The sequence below is a fragment of the Ailuropoda melanoleuca genome, chromosome 10 (genome assembly GCF_002007445.2).
Source record: "Ailuropoda melanoleuca isolate Jingjing chromosome 10, ASM200744v2, whole genome shotgun sequence".
Lineage (NCBI taxonomy): Eukaryota > Metazoa > Chordata > Mammalia > Carnivora > Ursidae > Ailuropoda > Ailuropoda melanoleuca.
Window position 1 is genome coordinate 107,545,932 of NC_048227.1, and position 19,915 is coordinate 107,565,846.

Genomic DNA, 19,915 nt, shown 5'->3' on the forward strand with positions numbered 1-19,915 from the left:
ACGGAGAACGCTATAGGCCGTAAGGGAACATCATGAATATGCCTTACTGGGCTTCTTAAGGGAGATCCAGTGTGGCCTCACCCCGATCCCATCTTTGCATCTGAGTGGTGGAGCAGGACTCCCGGGAGGGCTGGCTCTGTTCCAGCGCCCACGTTCATGACTGAGCAGGGAAGGGACCGGAGCTGACGCACGTCACGGTGCACACTGCCCTAAGTGCAGAGCAAACACCACCTCTTGTGATCACACGCTGCAAGCGTCCCTAGGAGACCAGCCTTGCCGGGTCCCCGGTAAAGCAGGAAGAGCTGGAGCTGGCCCAGGCCTCGCAGTCCCTGCAGCCAGGACGGTGCCCGCATCCGAGCGCAGGGAGACACACGCAGAGAACCCGCAGGCTTCTCGCAACCAGACTATGACCTGGGGGCTGAATACCCTGTTGCTGGAAGTGTCCTTTTTGCTAATGATGGACACTGGTAATTTTAAAGCAACCAAGAACCTTTAAAACAAGAGACCCAAAGGAATCCTTCTCTGGACATACTCTCACACACGGGCGGATGCGGGATGAGATCAGGAACCCGATCCCGGCGGTGAACGCTTCACCCCTTCTCACGGCTTGTCTCCCTCTGTAAACGCTTCCTCCCCATCCTCGCTGCTTCTCGGCTCACCCGTTCCTCGCCTTCATCCCTGCAAGCACTCGGCAGGGAAGGCAGACGGTTGGCACTACGGTTGCTCTGGGGGAGCCAGGGACAAGATCAGAGACCGGTGTGGGCCCTTCGTTCCTTTCCACGGGATGGTGAGTCTCCCGGCTCCCACAGGGCACTGGGCCCTCCTTCCTCGTGCGACTTGTGCATCTGCACGTCCTCGCCTCCCGAGAGCTCGTCTGGGTCCCTCTGCAGGTCTCCCGCTCATGTAGCTGTTGGAGAGAAGTGACCTTGCTGGCCTCTCCATACTTTCTCGTGGGGTGTATGGGCAAGGTAAACTGAGGCGGCCTGCAGACTCGAAGTCATCGCGGCCTTTCCTGCTCTCATGTCTGCAGCATGTGCACTGAGGTCCCTGGGGCCCTGGGGGCTTCAGAGGTGCGGAGAGGCCCTTGCTCCTCACGAGCACACGAGCAGGCAGAGAAGTCTTCTAAGGTGACGAAAGAGGAAGATCCCAAACCACAGACACAGCAGTGGCTGGTGTGGGGGAGGGGACAAGCGCAAAGGCCAGGAGGGTTTCAGGGGTACTTTCTATGCCCCTGCAGTTTGGGTCTCTCACAAGCAATGGTACTTGCATTAGAGTAGAAGGCGTTGTATGAACTTCCCGAAGCCAGTCCAGCCTCTCACCCACTGCAGCCGGTCCACTGCGGAGCGATGAGCCCGAGGGCATCAAGGATGCGGTGGCCGGTGCAGCTGGTGGCCAGGGCCCCGCGTGGCGCCCCCTGCTCCCAGCCGCGCTCCCTCACCCACAAAAGGGAAGCAGCACCCGTCCTGCCCGTCCCCCCCCAGCCTGTGCGCAGCTTGCATGAGAGAACACAGATAAAAACGCGTTGTCAACGATTTCGCAGCTGTCCAGAAAAACAAGCGGCCGCAGAGAAACGACTCGGGGCACACACCCTGCCCGAATCTGCTGTGCCTCTGCTGCTCTCGGCCACCCCTGCCGCCCGGAACAGAAGGCGCTGCGACCATGCACGGCGGAGCCCTTACAGCCCGACTTCTCTGAACAATGTGAGCTGACCTGTGAGCCTGTGTTCGTTGTGGGCTCCCCGGCTGACCGCCCCCCTCCCACCAGGCGCCCGTGTTCCCAGCCCCGGGACGCAGCTTGGATCTCTGAGTACCGGTGGGCACTGTCCAGAGGCCGGCCTTCCAGCCGCGGGGATACCTTTCCAGGTGCTCCACCCTCTTACCCACGATGATCTTTCCAGGGATCTTACAGTTCTGCTGTTTCTCAACAGCAAAATATTTCATCACACTCGTTTGACAAATATTTAAGTCATTTATTGCCTTTAAGTTACAGCATTTGAACATACACGCCACACGGAAGCACAGACACGTTCTCTAACGCCGGCCAGGACAGTGGCCGTGGCCGGTCGGTGGGTTCGTGGTCAGTAAAGAGTTAGGGATTCTGAGTACTTGAGTGCTAAGAATTACAAATTTTCTCTATTCAGTTTTTCATTAAGTAAATTCTACCAAGTAATATACATATTACTGCAGATAAAACCATCATTGGGAATTATTAAACTGATTGCATATTTTGAGCTACTCTTTATGAAGAGAAGTAAAATATTCGATATGTGTAAGGCAGCAGAGAGTTGGTTTAGGGACTCTCAGCTATTTCTAGAAAAATTGGTTAGTAAAAATAGCATTCAGCTTCTTTTCCTTAGCAAGGCTATTCTGAGCACAGAATCTGTGACGCAGGGGCGTGGGCGAGGCTGTCCCTCCAAACACCTGGTTTCTCACTTTCCACTGTTATGCTGATGCCTTTTTACTCATCCTGGAAATAAACACAAAGAAAAATTCAATGAGAAGCAAATTTCACTGCCAGCCTCAAAGGCCTTGGATGGCGTTAAGACACCTTTACATTTATTTCAACTTATAATTTTCTAAAAATGGTAACACCCTATTTCATGTTAATCTGCAGCGCATTCGCTGACCAATCACTATTTAAATTCAGCAGCATATTTTTTCTTTTCCGACGGCACATTTTTGCTCAGAATCCAGTTTCCCCAACTGCGAACACGTATCTCTGTACACACACACAGCCAGCCCCCCAAGGCCTCAAGATTTGAGTTTCATTCTCCCCAATTTCTCTAAACAAAACCGACAGAATCGGGACCTGCTTACTCGTGTTTGATAAGGCGTCCTCCCTGGATGAGCTGGGCTACTTCGTTCGTGGCGTGGCAAGCAAACAGAAGCCAGTTTCGAGGCTGTACCTTGTAGGCGAATCTCATGAATGTCAAGGAGTAACAACACAGGGCTGCCGGAAACATCAGAGCACAGCAATGACTCACAACCTAGCCGACTCGGAGCTGGCGCGGTCACTGATCAGTGGCTCGACTGCCTTCATCAGAAAAAGAATCTCTTCTGCTAAAACTGCACGGATGATACAAGTTGTTGCATAAATGCTCCCACGACTGGGAAGCTCATCCTCAATTTACTCTACTGGTAGGTACTTTACTTAGTAAACACTTCAGGGACATGTTTGTTTGCGAGAGTGGGCTGTTAGTTTTAGCTGCTTTTTCTGTCCCCTTAGAATTGTTCACAAGCCATTGTCTGAAAGAATTGCTACTTAATCCCCACAACAAGACTTTTATGGTCAAATATCGGGATGTCAAGTAAACTTGAAGCCACTTCTTCCAAATAAAATTCAAGAGGACATATTCTTCAGTTGTATGTACAGGACCCTAACAACACTTCCTGCATAAATATTCAACACCGTTTTTTCCTCCCCATGCACAAGCAACACCCTTCCATGCCATCATATTCCGTATGTAACTTGCCAATACTGACTGTAGTACCTGGAGGTACAAACCTTGAATGGAAACAGGAGCCATATGATGCTATAATTATATGTATTAAAGTCCTCCCAATTATTCAAATCTGTGTCCTTACCAAATGTCATCCGCCCACTGATAATCTCTGGAGACTTTTTCATGTCATTGATGGCAGCAATGGGAAGACCCCAGTTGGCTACAGGGCCCCAGAAATGCTACAAAAATGAGAGGAGGGGAAGAGGAAAGGAGAAGGATAAGGCGGGGCTGTGAACAGCTGCAATTTCTTCCTTTAAACGATAATGGAAACGATGGAAATGAACCTTCAGGTTTACATCGTGCAGGTTTACTGGTCAACAGATGGCCAGTTAACATCTGGGCATGGACTATTCAAGGGTTTGCCTGGACATCGGTGGCTCTTCCAGGGTGAGCCCCGAGTCAGAAAGGACTTGGCCGTTCACCAAGGTCCCCATCAACTTCCAGCTTACCGCTAGGTAATCTCTGTCCCACTGAGAGAACTTTAAATCAGATTAACTTCTTACCCAATTCCCGCTGGCCACAATTTAAACCTCCTTACAACTATTCTCAATAATGTAATGCTTACATCTATCAAAACCTCTTTTTCAAATTTTCCTTAAGATATTTGTATCTCTTACAATGAGGAAGATTCTGAAGATTCTGCTTTCGTTTCTGAAGAAAGCAACTTAAAGGGGAGACTGGCTTTTCAGCTCCTATGAGCTGTATTTAGATCAGAGAGCCTGGAAATCTCCACTTGGAACCCCAAAGGATACTAAGAAATTAAGACTGGAAGATACTTTCGAAGTCCTAGCAACAACCTACGTTTAGAAAAGGCTCAACAGGTTTTCATGCTGTGACAGCAGTCATCCCAGGATAGCAAAATGACATCATCTGTGTTAACAGCAGCAACATCCAATCGATTTAAGTTCTGAGGCTGAACTAAGTTCAGTGGCTTCTCCCATTAAATTAAAAATTCTTTTATTAATGTATAATTTGCAATTCTTTAAAGCATGAAAGAAACCACACATTGTTGGCTGAACACCCTTTTTAGTTATCAGACTATGAATCAGGGATCCACTTCTGCTGTCAGAGCATTTAAGATAAATTCAGACTGCTCAATGCATTTCTAACATTGACCAGGAGACATTAAAATCCGAAATTCCATTAAGAAGTAGGAAATCAGAGAAATGCAAGAAAAATGAATGAGAATTACATTTGGCATGATAGGAAAATATTTCGAAATGTTTACTTAACATGAGGCCCAGGCCTTAAGGAGCTGTAACGCGCCAGAGCTCCCACGGGGCCAGCACGCTAAGCCCGGAAGCGTCCACAGATGAGTTATGACCCCGTAAATCAGACACAGCTGGTGTAAATAATCTCGGAGGTTCTGGGGTGGCTAACAAGTCCTCCTGTGTTCGGACTGGCTATTATCTCAGGAAGACCCACACTGCTGGAACTGTAATTTCTTATACCTGGACGTGGGGTGGCCATTTCCCCTCCCCCCTTCCCACCAGAGCTGTGGAGAGGTCTGGAGAGGGAGAGTGCCTCGACTTCCCTTACTGGCTGCCTTCTTTCCCCACCTGTCCTTTTCCTGGGAGGTACTTTCTTTCTCAGCTCCCTGTCATGCCAGTGTCTCCCTTTCCTCCCCTACTGACCAGGCCTTTCTCCACTTTGGTCTAGTTTGATCTTTTTCTAGTTCATCTCTTTCCACAGCTCTGCTCTGCATGTTGGTTCCAATGTCTATTCTCATCCATAGACCTGGGGCTGGAATAGAGCCTGGAGGTTTCTCCATCACCAGGCACAAAGGCGTCTCCGCCCACAGCCGGGGCCAAGAGGCAGGACCATGGCATAAATCTGACACCTCAAGTCGTCCTGGGGCACCTGCACTCAAATGGTGGCATTATAGGTTCTAGTGTGAGGACTGTTATGCGTGAACAGAGTTCTGCAAGTTAGGGGCGATATACACACAGTGATGATGAACACTGAGGTACACTTAAAACAGGTTTCTTAAAAAGAACATGAAAGGTAAAAATGATCTCAATACTAGTTTACTAAAAGATCCAACCTTAGGAAGTTAACAATGCATCCTTCCTATCTAGCGCAAGCTCCCAGTTCTCACTTCCCTGTTTGGAAATACACGTTTGGTCCAGGCTGCCTCAGCTCAGCAGTCGACGCACTGGTCCTGCCAGGAGTGAGCACCCAGAGTGGACGAGGACCACCAAGGGGCCACTGGGAGAGCTACCAGGCACGGCGGCTGCACGTGCTAGCTCAAGCAAAGGAAGCCAGGGCTGCTGTCCGTAAGTCTGGCAATGCACAAAGTCTGCAAGAGCCTGAAATAAAGTAGAACAGTTTTCTTACCGTACTATTTTGTGAGGAGTCCCCAAGGTTCAGACAGGAGAGATGTGGGGGAGAAGAAAAAAAACAAAGATCAGATGCTTTGGAAGATTTCAGTTCTTTTAGGTTACTTCACCCTCACACGTGTGTTTACGTTTCAGCAGCAGAATGCCGAGCTGAGCAGCACACATTCCTAACAACAACTTTGACCCAACGAAATTAAACCTCAGTTTTATGAAAATGAACGTAAGCCTCAGAGTGAAGCTGTCCAATAGAAATATAATGCAAGTCACCTACTAGGAGCCCCATACGTAATTTTAAAATTTCTAGAAGCCACATTAGAAGTAAAAAGAAACTACAGAATTTTATTAAATTTATTCTAATGTATCAAAAATATTTTCATGTGAACATGCACTCAACAAAATCTTAGCAATGTGATATTTTACATTCTTTCTTTGTACTAAGTGTCTGAGATCTAGTGTGTGCTGGCATCCGTGGTGCGTGTCATTCGGACCAGCCACCAGGACGATGTCTGCTGCCGTCTGTGGCTCACGGCTGAGACGGCTCGGCGCAGGCTGATCTGGAAATGGCGAGGGTGGGAGACACAGTGCTGCGGAGCTCTAGTAATGGCGAACTCACCATTTGTGCTAACAAGTTATCACCAGAACGAAAGCCCCTAAAAACAGACATGTAATTTTACATTTTGTTCACTTCTAAAACTCTGGAACCTCAAACAGTGCCTGGCATTTACAAGGCATTCAAAAAGTATTTGGTGAGTGAATGAATAGTGAAAACTTTCAACATTGTGTTTTTCTGAATGTTAAACCTGGTACCATTTAAAAATATATCAAAAGTTTTATAATGAATTACTCCTATTTCTGAAATGGCAATTCTTTTTGCAGGATATAGCTTAAGTGTTCTATACAGCAAAATCTTAAAAGTTTATGTGTTGAAATAGTGAAATAAAATTATAAAAATCCTTTATAAACACACATCCAAATGGCTCTTCTCACCATTTTGACTTAGAGGTCAAGAAGGTTCTAATTTCCAGCGTGAAAATATTTGTTGACAGTGCTAATAATATTCTTCAAATAGGTTCTATTATGAAATACAAGAAGCCCAGAAAGAGCCTTTTGATGTTAAGTGAACTGTTTGAACAAATTATGTTTCAGCTGTGGTAACAGACTGTGTTACCAAGACTATTTCACAGGAAGTCCGAACTCTGCAGGGTCTTTGCGGCAGAAGGGGTGGACTGCCTTACCAGATCAGACGGCACATCTAGTGGACTGTGGACCACACCCACCTGCAGTGCCACTGTTCTTTGTTGTTGTTAGCTTCAGGGGTAGAATTTAGTGATTCATCAGTTGCATATAACACCCAGTGCTCATTACATCACGTGCCCTCCTTAATGCCCATCACCCAGTGACCCCAGGTCCCCTTTCACCTCCCCTCCGGTAACCCTGTTTGTTCCCTAGAGTTAAAACTCTCTTACGGTTTGTCTCCCTATTTTCATCTTTTATTATTTTTCCTTCCCTTCCCCTATGTTCATCTGTTTTGTTTCCTAAATTCCACATATGAGTGAGATCATATGATAATTGTCTTTCTCTATTTCACTTAGCATTAGACCCTATAGTTCTAGCCACGTTGTGGCAAATGGCAAGTTTTCATTCTTTTTGATTACTGAGTAATATTCCATCATCTATCTATCCATCCATCCATCCATCCCACATCTTCTTTATCTATTCATCCGTCAACAGACATCATCTGGGCTCTTCCCATATTTTGGCTATTGTGGACATTGCTGCTATAAACATTGGGGTGCAGGTGCCCCTTCAGATCACTGTGTTTATATCCTTTGGATAAATACACAGTAGTGCAATTGCTGGGTCAAAGGGTAGCTCTATGTTTAACTTTTTGCAGAACGTCCACACTCTTCTCCACAGTGACTGCACCAGTTTGCATTCCCACCAATCGTGTAAGAGGGTTCCTCTTTCACCGCATCCTTGCTGACATTTGTTGTTTTCTGACTTGTTAATTTTAGCCATTTGACTGGTGTGAGGTGATATATCATTTTGGTTTTTTGATTTGTATTTCCCTGATGCCGAGTGATGTTGAGCATTTTTTCATTATAATGAAAATGGTCTGTTGGCCATTTGTATGTCTTCTTTGGAGAAACGTCTGTTCATATCTTCTGCCCATTTCTTGCCTGGATATTTTGTTTTTTGCAGTGTCACTATTCTTAAAGCATCTTTGTTCAGGATGTGAACAAAGAACCATATTTAATTAGCTATAAATTACCAGTGGCACATTTTTTCCCCATAAGAATATTTTAAAAGATGTAGTTTTAAAACCTAAAATGTTGGGGCACCTGGGTGGCTCAGTTGGTTGGGTGTCTACCTTCGGCTTGGATCACTGATCTCAGGGTCCTGGGATTGAGTCCCGTGTTGGGCTCCCTGCTCAGTGGGGAGACTGCTTCTCCCTCTCCTCCCTGCTCATGCTCTCTCTATATACGTTGCTATCTTTCTCTCTCTCAAATAAATAAATAAAATCTTTAAAAAAAACCCAAAAACCTAAAATGTCAACTTGGAGATAATTTAATTTTCAATTCAGGACTCTTCCTGAACTGTACAACAGTTCAAATTCTACTTAACTTTACATTATGAAAATGATCACACAAAAAATGATCTTCCAACCAAGAATACCCTACCCAGCAAAGTTATCATTCAGAATTGGAGGAGAAAGAATTTTCCAGACAAACAAAAGCTAAAGAAGTTCATCGCCATTAAACTAGCCTTAAAAGAAACAGGGTTAATTAGTAATAAGAACACATATGAAAGAATAAATTTCACTGGAAAAATAAATACAGTAAAGGCAAGTGGATTACTTACTTATAAAGCTAGTATGAAGGTTAAAAGACAAAAATAGTAAAAATAGCAATGATTAAAATAATTAGTTAAGGGACAGACAAGATAAAAAGATGTAAAATATATCAAAAACTTAAAATATGGGGCGCCTGGGTGGCACAGTGGTTGAGCGTCTGCCTTCGGCTCAGGGCGTGATCCTGGTGTTGTGGGATTGAGCCCCACATCAGGCTCTTCTGCTATGAGCCTGCTTCTTCCTCTCCCAACTCCCCCTGCTTGTGTTCCCTCTCTCGCTGGCTGTCTCTATCTCTGTCGAATAAATAAATTTAAAAAATCTTAAAAAAAAAAAAAAAAACCCCAAAAAAACTTAAAATAAGGCAGGGGGGAATGTTGAGTTTTAGAATCCGGCCAAACTTACAGTTGTTATCAGCTGAAAACTGTTAACAGATATGGGCTGTTATATATAAACCTCACGACAACCACAGAGCAAAAACCTAGAGTAAACAGCAAAAAATAAAGGTCATCAAACCACAAAGGAAGAGAGTGAGAGAACAACATAACAGAGAACTACAAAAATATCCAAAAAGAAACAAAATGGCAATAAGCGCATACCCACCAACAACTCCTTTAAATGTAAATAGACTAAATTCTCCAATCAAAAGAACAGCTGAATGGGTAAAAAAACAAGATTCATCTATATGCTGTGTACAACAACACTTTTGATATAAGAACAAACTAAAATGAAAGGACAGAAAAAGATTCCATGCAAATGGAAACCAAAAGAATAGAGTTATCTTTACTGATATCAGACAAAATAGACTTTAAAACAAAAACTGTAATAAGAGACAAAAAAGGGTGTTACATAATGGTAAAGGGGTTAATCCAACAAGGGGACCTAACAGTTCCAACACAGGAGCATCTAACTATATAAAGCTAATATTAACATACTTAAAGGGAGAAAGAGACATCAGCTTAATAATAGCAGAGGACTTTAATACCCTGCTTACATCAATGGATAAATCATCCAGATAAAATCGATAAGGCAACATTGGCCTTAAGTGACAAGTTAGACCAGATGAAGTTTATATCTATCTATCTATCTATCTATCTATCTATCTATCTATCTATCTAGAACACTTCATCCAAAAGCAACAGAATACATATTCTTCTTAAGGGAACATGAACATTTTCCAAGATAGATCATATCTTAGGCCACAAAACAAGTCTTCATAAATTTAAGATTGAGATCAAGCATCTTTTCCAACCATAGTGATATGAAACCAGAAATTTACATGAAGAAAACTGGAAAATTCACAAATATATGGAGATTAAACAACATGCTGAGTAACTGATAGGTCAAAGAAGAAATAAAAAAATGCCTTGAGACAAATGAAAATGGAAATGTATCATACCAAAATTTATGGAATGCAGCAAAAGCAGTTCTAAGAATGAAGTTCAAAGCAATAAACGCCTACCTCAAGAAACAAGGTCTCAAACAACCTAACATTATATTTTGAGGAAGTATATAAAAAGAAGAATAAAAAAAGCCCAAAGTTACTAGAAGGAAGAAAAAAAAGATTAGGGGCGCCTGGGTGGCTCAGTCAGTTGGTTGTCTGTCTTCAGCTTAGGTCATGATCCTGGAGTCCTGGGATTGAGCCCCATATCGGGCTCCCTGATTGACGGGGAGTCTGCTTCTCCCTGTGACCCTCCCCCCTCTCATGCTCTCTCCCTCTCTCAAATAAATAAATAAAATATTAAAAAAAAAGAAAGAAAAATAACAAAGATTAGAGCAGAAATAAATGAAATTGAGGGGCGCCTGGGTGGCACAGTTGTTAAGCATCTGCCTTCGGCTCAGGGCGTGATCCCGGCATTGTGGGATCGAGCCCCACATCAGGCTCCTCCGCTATGAGCCTGCTTCTCCCTCTTCCACTCCCCCTGCTTGTGTTCCCTCTCTCACTGGCTGTCTCTGTCAAATAAATAAATAAAATCTTAAAAAAAAAATCAATATGACTAAGAGCTGGTTCTTTGAAAAGATAAACAAAACTTTAACTAGACTCACCAAGAAAAAAAGAGAGAACTCAAATAAAACCAGAAATGAAAAAGAGATTAAAAGTGATACCACAGAAATACAAAGTACTGTAAGAGGCTACTATGAATAACTGTACATAAACAACCTGGATAACCTAGAAGAAATGGATAAATTCCTAGAAACATACAACCTACCACAACTGAATCACGATAAAATAGAAAATCTGAACAGACTGATTACTATCGAAGAGACTGAATCAGTAATCAAAAACCTCCCAATAAACAGAAGTCCACGACCACAGAGCTTCACTGGTGAATTCTACCAAACATTCAACGAAGAATTAATACCAATCCCTTTCAAACACTTCCAAAAGCTAGAAGAGGGAGAACTCTTATAAAAACATTTTACAAGGCCAGCATTGCCCTGATACCAAAACTAAACAAGGATGCCATACAAAATGGAAAATTACAGGTCAATATCCCTGATGAACACAGATGCAAAAATCCTCAATAAACTATTAGTAAACCAAACTCAACAATACATTAAAATGATGATACACTATGATCAAGTCAGACTTACTCTAGGGAGTCAAGGATGGTTCGACACCCACAAATGAATAAGCGGCACCACACTACACACACTAACAAAATGAAGGGTACAAACAATACGAGCATCTCAACAGATACAGAAAAAACATCTGACAAAACTGAACACTCATTTTTGATAACAACTCTCAACAAAGCAGAAACAGAGACTGTACTGATAAAACAGTAACTGACCATAATAAAGACCACATAAAACAAGCACACAGCTAATGTCACACTCAGAACAAGATCGGGAAAAAGGATGTCTACTCTTGCCACTTTTATTCAACATAGTGTTGGATGTCCTAGCCAGAGCAATTAGGAAGGAAAAGAAAGGGCACTGATATTAGAAAGAAAAAAGTAAAACTGTCACTATTTGTGGGGCACTTGGTTGGCTTGGTTGGTGGAGCAAATGACTTTTGATCTCGAGGTTGTGAGCTCGAGCCCCATGTTGGGTGTACAGATTACTTAAAAATAAAATCTTTAAGGAGCACTTGGGTGGCTTAGTCAGTTAAGTGACTCTTGATTTTGGCTTAGGTCACGATCTCAGAGTCCTGAGATCGAGACCCAAGTCGGGCTGCACACTCAGCACGGACTCTGCTTGAGAATCTCTCTCCCTCTCCCTCTTCCCCTCACCCTGCTTGTGTGCGCTCTCTCTCAAATAAATGAATCTTAAAAAAAAAAAAATCTTAGAGGAAAAAACCGTTACTATTTGCGATTGACATGATATAATATAGAGAGAACCCTGAAGATGCCACCAAAAAATGTTAAGTTTGTGACTCTGGAGTCCTGGGATCCGAGTCCCACATGGAACTCCCTGCTCAGCAGGGTGTCTGCTTGTCCCTCTCTATCCCTCCCCCTGCTTGTGCTCTGTCTCTGTCAAATAAACAAAATATTTTTTTTTAAATCCCATTTACAATTGCATCAAAAAGAATACCTAGGAATAAATTTAATCAAGAAGGTGAAAGGCTTGTATGTTGAAAACTACAAGACATGAGCGAAAGAAACTAAAGAAGACACAAATAAATGCAAAGCTATTCCATGCTCAGGGATGGGAAGAACTAATATTGTTAAAATGGTCACACTATCCAAAGCAATTATACAGATTCAATGAAAACCCTACCAAAATTCCAATGGCATTTTCCACAGAAATAGAACAACCCTAAAACTTGCATGGAATCATAAAAGACCTCAAATAGGCAAAGCAATCTCAAAAAAGAAGAACACAGCTAGAGGCATCAGGTTACTTGATTTCAAACTATACTACAAAGATGTAGTAACTAAAAGAGTATGGTATTGGCATAAAAACAGAGATCAATAGAACAGAATACAGCCAGAAATAAACCCACACATATATATGGTCAATAAATTTATGATAAAGGAGCCAAGAACATACCACATACTATGCTGAAAAGACAGTCTCTTCAATAAACAGTATTGGGAAAATTGGACAGCCACATGCAAAAGAGTAAAACTGGACCATTATCTTATACTATACACAAAAACAGATTAAAGACTTGAATGTAAGACTTGAAACCATAAAACTCCTAGAAGAAAACTAGGTGGTAAGCTCCTTGACACTGGTCTTGGCAATGATTTTCTGAATCTGACAGCAAAAGCAAAAATAAGCAAGTAGGACTACATCAAACTAAAAACTTCTGCACAGTAAAAGAAACCGACAGTAAAATGAAAAGGCAACATATTGAATGGGAGAAAAAATTTGCAAATCATGTATCTGATAAAGGGCTAATATTCAAAATATGTAACTCATACAACTCAATAGCAAAAAAAAAAAAAAACAAAACAAAACCCAGTTTGATTAAAAAAGGGGCAGAAATCTGAATAGATTTTTTTTTCCCAAAAAAGACTTACAGATGGCCAACAGTACATGAAAAGATATTCAACATTCACTAATCATCAGGAAAATGCAAACACAAATCAAAGCCACGAGGTATCACCACACACCTGGTACAATGACTACTATCAACATTATTAAAACTAAGTGTTGGCGAAGATGTGGAGAACATAAACTGGTTGCGCACTGTTGGTGGGCGTGTAACTGGTGTGGCCGCCGTGAAACACGGTATGGTGGTTCCTCAAAAATTAAAACCGAATTAAATATGATCCAGCAATTCCACTTCTGGGTATTTGAAGAAAACAAAAACACTAATTTGAAAAGACATATATACCCTATGTTCACTGAGGCGTTATTTACAACAGCCAAGATATGAAAACAACCTACGTGTCTCCTGATGGATGAATGGATCAAGAAATCGTGGTACATAAACACAATGGAATATTACTCAGCCATAACAAGATATCAATTTTACCATTTGCTACAACATGGACAGACCTCAGGGGCACTATGCTAAGTGAAATAAGGCAGAGAAAGACAAATACCGTTGTGATCTCCCTTCTACGGGTAATCTTCAAACAAACAAACAAACAAGCTCAGTAGATACAGAGAACAGATTGAGGGCTGCCAGAGGCAGGGAGTGAGGGATGTGAGAAATGGGTGAGCTGTTTTGTTAGAGTTTAAATAAGTTGAATAAAAGTCTGTTTGAAAAGAACATCATGTTGGTTACTTAGTGATTCGATGACTGTAAACAATCAGAGAATAAAATCATTCTGAACAACACTGGTAAATACACAGATCTACAACTCAACGTCCCTTAATTCTAGGTCAGTTGTCCAAAACGTCAATCAACTACCAAGTCAGAAAATCTGGAATGCATATTTTCGCAGAGCCATGTGAATGAAAAAAAGAAAAGCTTCTTAGTGTGTATGAATATCTGTTCCAAAGAATGATAAATTTATGAGCAACTCACAAACTTCAATTTGGGGAGAGTAATGTAAAACTGTAAAAATATCCTTGGTTTTGGGGTGCCTGGGTGGCTTAGTCAGTTAAATGTCCCACTCTTGATTTCGGCTCAGGTCATGATCTCAGGGTCATGAGATGGAGCCCCAAGTTGGGCTCCGTGCTCAGTGCAGAGTCCGCTTGAGATTCTCTCCCTCTTCCCCCACCCCTATCCCCTCAGTAGTGTGCACGCACGCTCTCAAATAAATCAATCTTTAAAAGCAAAAAACACCTTGATTTTTCTATTCGGTATGCTGCTTTTATTTCCATGAAGGTTAAAAAAAAAAAGTATAAGGGTCTTTCTTCTTGTGTTCACTTACAACCTTGAACTCTCAGGGGTAAGCTCAACCTTCCTGGTTGAGGATGAGGATGAAGGACAACCATCATGTGGTTAAAAACAAAACAGAACAAAACCCCCCAAAACCTTATCTTCTTTTCTTTAATTTAGAAGTGATTGGTGGGTTCGAGATTTCTTCTAAGCTCACTTTTATTTTCATAATGTTTGAAAACTGCCAATCTGAGTTTATTTTCCTCACATTACAGACAGGAGCTGTTGGCTTTGTCTGAAATCACTGGTAGTCTGTGTAACTGGTAACTTGCTTGGCTAGGACTAAAGGGATCCAAGCTACAGCCTCGCACAGTCTCTTTACGCCATGACTTACGGTAAAAAGGGATAAGAGTCTGGGATGCTCTAAGCTGCAGTTCTCCTGCAGCTCACCTGAAAACGCTCACCGTTTTATTTATTGTCACAAAGTTTTACCAGATTTTCTAATTCAAGTTAAAATGAGGGAGTTTTCACAACTAGAATATATGATGTCCCACTGTATTTAGCTGGTCCAAACTAACTGCACGACAGAAAAGACCTCTGGAAACTGGACTGTACAGACAACAAGGTTCTCTTGTGGCCCATTCGGCTTCCACACTATCCGCTTCATGACATGTTGAAAGTCAGTTACACGGCGGGGAAGGAAAACAAAGGGCAGGGTAGCAGAAGCAGCGTGGCAGAGAGGAGAGGCACAAAGTACCCTACACCTTACTTCGTTTTAAAAGAAATTTAATTAATTAATTAATCAATGAGAGAGAGAACGAGCGGGGGGGGGAGCAGAGGGAAAGGGAAAAGCGGACTCTGCGTTAAACACGGAGACGACACGGGGCTCGACCTCAGGACCCTGAGATCACGATCTGAACTGAAATCAAGAGTCGGATGCTCAAGTGACTGAGCCACCCAGGGGCCCCAACCTTCTTTTTGAAACCATTCTTGTGCATTACTATTTTCATCTAAATCCTAACCCGACATTCCCGCCGTGGCTCTACAAACTTGGTGTCCAGAGGGTTTCAAGTTTGCTCTAGATGTCAGTTTCTCATGTGGCAAGTGAGGTGTTGGACTATCAGACTCCTCAGCTCTGTTCCAGCTCTGCTAGTCTATCACTTGGGAAAGGGTTCCTGTTGTTCTACTGCAACTTCTCACCTGGGTAGTAAGGAGAAATCTTTAAAGCTTTCCTGAAAACAAGGAGTTAAAATTAGAATAGCATACCTTATTAACTAAAGCATTTTCATAGCAAAAACCTCATTAATTTCAGATTTGTAAGTGTGCTAACAGACGAATGAATTTAACAACACTCCATGATCTACGTTCTGCTTAAGAAAACATCCTTTACGGGGCACCTGGGTGGCACACCGGTTAAGCGTCTGCCTTTGGCTCAGGGCGTGATCCCGGCGTTATGGGATCGAGGCCCACATCAGGCTCTTCCGCTATGAGCCTGCTTCTTCCTCCCACTCCCCCTGCTTGTGTTCCCTCTCTCGCTGGCTGTCTCTATCTCTGTCAAATAAGTAAATAAAATCTTAAAAAAAAAAAAAAAGAAAACATCCTTTACACGTATATATTAAAATACATACATGCATACACACATATATCTGTTCACTTCTCAGGAAGGGGGGTAAATCTGTTGAGTAAATCTGCACAGACTGCTACTGACTCAATCATTAAAGCATATGTCCTACACCTCAGAACTTATTTGTTCAATCTCATTTATTCTTCCTAACCAAAATTCAGGACAGGGAAGAAATGAAAGGACATGAGGACAGGAAGAGCAAAAGCAAAAAGAGCTATCTTCTTTTACTCCATCAAGAAGGTATATGAAGAAAAAAAAAAAAGAAAAGATAGGGGATGCCTGGCTGGCTCAGTCAGTAGAGCACAGGACTCTTGATCCCAGGGTCATGAGTTCAAGTCCCACGCTGGGCATGGTGATTACTTAAAAAAAAAAAAAAAAGGTAATAGAGATCCAGGAAGTTCTTGATTGAAAATCCTCATTAAGGTAAGAAATCGGTGACAGTAGAGATGGAAGGCACCCAAAAACAGAGTACCAGAACCCTGGGAATTAAACATGGAATATTATTCTTGTAAAGCACTGTTATGTTGGCAAACAGCTACCAAAGCACAGAAGGTAAGTAATTGCCCAGGACCACACAGCTAAAAATCACCAGGGCTAGAGTTCTAACTCATCATTTGGGTTTAATAATACTGTAAATCACTTCTAATAAAAATTGTCAGTAATTACTTAATATAATCTAATATTAAGACCCTATTTAATTGTCCCTGGTTGTCCTGATAATGCCTTTTACAGCTGTTTTCTTCTATGCTGGATCCAATCAAAGTCCACACACTACCTATGGTTACAGCCTGTTTCTTTAACTCCTGTTTCTCAGTGGAAAAAAATCAACATTTTAAAATACACTCAGAGGGGTGCCTGGCTGGCTCAGTTGGTAGAGCAGCTACTCTTGATTTCAGGATTATGAGTTGGAGCCCCACACTGGGTGTAGAGATTACTTAAAAATAAAACTTTAAAAAGAAAAAATACACTTGGGGGGGGAAGAAAAAATGCACTTAGAAATCCACTTTAGTAAGAAAGACATTTCAGTCTTACTCATAAAATGTGATTGACAGAACTTTAAATATCTGTATGAAATATGATTTTAAATTTTTGCTGAAACACCCAGCTACGTTATAAAAATAATTTTTAAAATTCTGGAACAGCTTTAGTTTAGAAAAATCTCTATATCCCTCCAGTAAGCTGTAAAAGGAGTCCAGATCTTCAGTTGGTAGGGAGTGCAAAGTAGACAGAACAAGTTATTGAGGAAGTGAGAAGACACAGAACCTCATTTCTGATCCAGAAAAGGGGCAAAATGAAATTTTCTTCTTTATGCTTCATTTTTCCTTACAAAAGCACAGCAGGGCTGTGAGCAAGAGGCTTGGAAGAACACGGAGGGAAAACTCCTCCGATAAGTTCTAGGAGGAAGAGTTTCTCTTTCTAGGAGAAAAAGCTTAAATAAAGATCTTCTGGTGAGAGTTCAGATACCAGCCCTCAACCTCCATCACTGGCAGTGCTGGCAGGAAATCCCACTGTTCCAAGAATGGTAGGGAATACAAGCCTGGCATCTCACTCCACCTATTCAGTTCACAAAAGTAATTCCAGGCCAAAAATCAACGAGCTTCATGCCTCACACTTAAAATTTTAACTTTTTCCGTAACAGTGTACAATGTTTCTGCTCACACACAGAAAATAGCAGAATATAAATTGAACAGTGATTTGGAGTTTCCAAGTATTTTCACATCCCTCATCCAGTTTAACATTCTCAAAAACTCAACCAGATAGGGAATTATCATTAAACCCATGTCACAGTAATCGAGGTCCACTGGGATTGGACTTGCTTGCAGTCCCTTGGTTAGAAGTGGTTCTTCCGTCCGGTGCCCTAGCAGGCAGCACTCCTTCTAGACACTGCAATTCTCTTCTTTTCCTCATTTAGTCAAAGCTTAACTCAAAGTAACACTGGAAAAAGTATATACACATTAAGCCACATGAAGTTAATCTTAGAAAAAAGGGTAAGCCATATGTCAAAGTATTTAATGGAAAAGCCTGGCTCTTAGAAAACTACCTACTTGAGGAAAAAAGAAAAAGAAATAGAAAATAATAGTAAAAATAATAATAGAAATAAGAAATAGAAAACCAGGCTCTCTTCCTGGAAAATACACTTAACAAACTATTCCTATTATTACATAATTCCTCTTATTACATTACGTAACACTATTATGAACATTAGGTAACCATCAGTATTTTTTAAAAATATGAATAAGTGTAATCGCTTTACTCCTAAACATTCTATACAATTTTAACCTTAGCTGTACCTAAGGATTAGGAAGGCTCATTATCCAAAGCAGAAAACATTAATAAAAAAGGTAACATTCAAAGCCAGAGAAACTTAACTGCAGGGACTAAGAATATATCCTCGTATTATTACTTGCTCAGATTTTCCCAACACATTAATCTGATAAAATCACTCTGCTCCGCGGTACTGAACATCTGTCTTAATTAATCACAGTCCTATTTAAGTACAGAAACTTCCTATTTGGAAAGTCAGGAGTGAAGCTTGTTTCCAAATTTACTCTATCATTTGAGACTGAATTATATTATTTCTCACGGTACTGCTCTGTAAAATTAGACGTAAACAGTATTTGCAACAAAGTTCAGGCCTTAAAAATTAATCCTTTTATATCGGCAAAAATTCAGTTGCCTTCACACTGTACCTTTGGATGGTTATAGGACTTATTTCTCCTCAGCTGTCATCACTTTGCCTCTTTACCACACTATTAACTATTGAAAAAAAGAAAAACAAAAACCCCAAAACGCAGCCCTACACCGATCTAGGCTTTAAAATTACAACACAAGAAAACTAAAAATTATACACCTAAAACTATTTAAAACTTTCAAGTTATTCTAAATATTCTGAAATAAAAACAGGCATCTCAAGACTCGAGGTGAAAATAAAATACAGAAAGTGTGTCTTGAGGCCTTTCATCCGCCAATGCCCTTTGATTCTAACTGGAAAGGAAATCAAGTAAGAGAAAGTATGTCCTTGGAGATACTCCACCATGGTTGGCAGAATATTCGTATATAAAAACATGTGAGATTTGATTTCCCTCCCCGCTTAAACCGAAAATCTTTAAAACGAGATAACCGAAACGCGAGCGGGACCGCCTATGTATTTCGGTGACTACAGAAGAGGCGCTCGCGCACCTGCAGCGCACCTGCAGCGCACCTGCGCTCACCAGCGCTCTCACAGCGCCTCCCGGTCCCACGTCCCGGGACCGCCGCCGCACACCTGGGCGCGCAGCTGCCGGGCAGGTGCAGCGAGCCCCGCCTGACTTCGGGGGCCTGGCGACTTACAGCCAGAAAACCGCACCGGGGGCGAGGGTCCTCCCGCTGCCCGCCGTCTCCCGCCCGGCCGTCCCGGAGCCCCCGCCAGCCGCCGCCCCGCTGACCCGCCGCCCGGCTACCGCGCCCTTGTGGCTTCACGTCCCGCGCGGCGCGGACCCGACCTCCGGGAGCCCTCGGTGGTTCCGGGGGTCCGGCCCGGGGGTCTCGTCACCTCATGAGGTAGTCCCGAAAGTCCTTGCTCCGGACATAGTCCGCCGCTTTCCGCACCAGCGCGCCCGCCATGGCCGTGCCCGACACCAGGCAGCCCACACTGCCCTCGCCTCCGCTCCTCGGAGCCCAATGACACCCAGCCTAGCGGACAGCGCGGACACCGCACCCGCCCGCGGGCCCGCCTCACGACAGCCAGCTCCGCCTTACGGCCGCGCCGCGCCGCCCGGCTCTCGGCCTATGGGAGGAGGCAGGGCGGGAGGCGGCGGCGCGGACTGGCTCGCGCGCGCCCCACACCTCCTCACAGCCCCTCAGCGGCGGTCGGGGGCGGGGCCTGCTGCCGTAAAAC

General features: G+C 42.9%; 1 protein-coding gene across 1 annotated transcript; it reads right to left on the reverse strand.

The window, feature by feature from the left end:
• Positions 1-1,948: 1,948 nt before the first annotated feature.
• On the reverse strand, positions 1,949-19,760 carry MPC1 (mitochondrial pyruvate carrier 1). The gene is made up of 5 exons (XM_034669429.1): positions 19,571-19,760; positions 5,840-5,843; positions 3,585-3,681; positions 2,817-2,949; positions 1,949-2,466 (listed from the first exon to the last, which is right to left on the reverse strand). The coding sequence occupies exons 1-5, from the start codon at positions 19,639-19,641 to the stop codon at positions 2,442-2,444; spliced, it is 330 nt and encodes a 109-aa protein (XP_034525320.1). The 5' UTR covers positions 19,642-19,760; the 3' UTR covers positions 1,949-2,441.
• Positions 19,761-19,915: the final 155 nt, after the last annotated feature.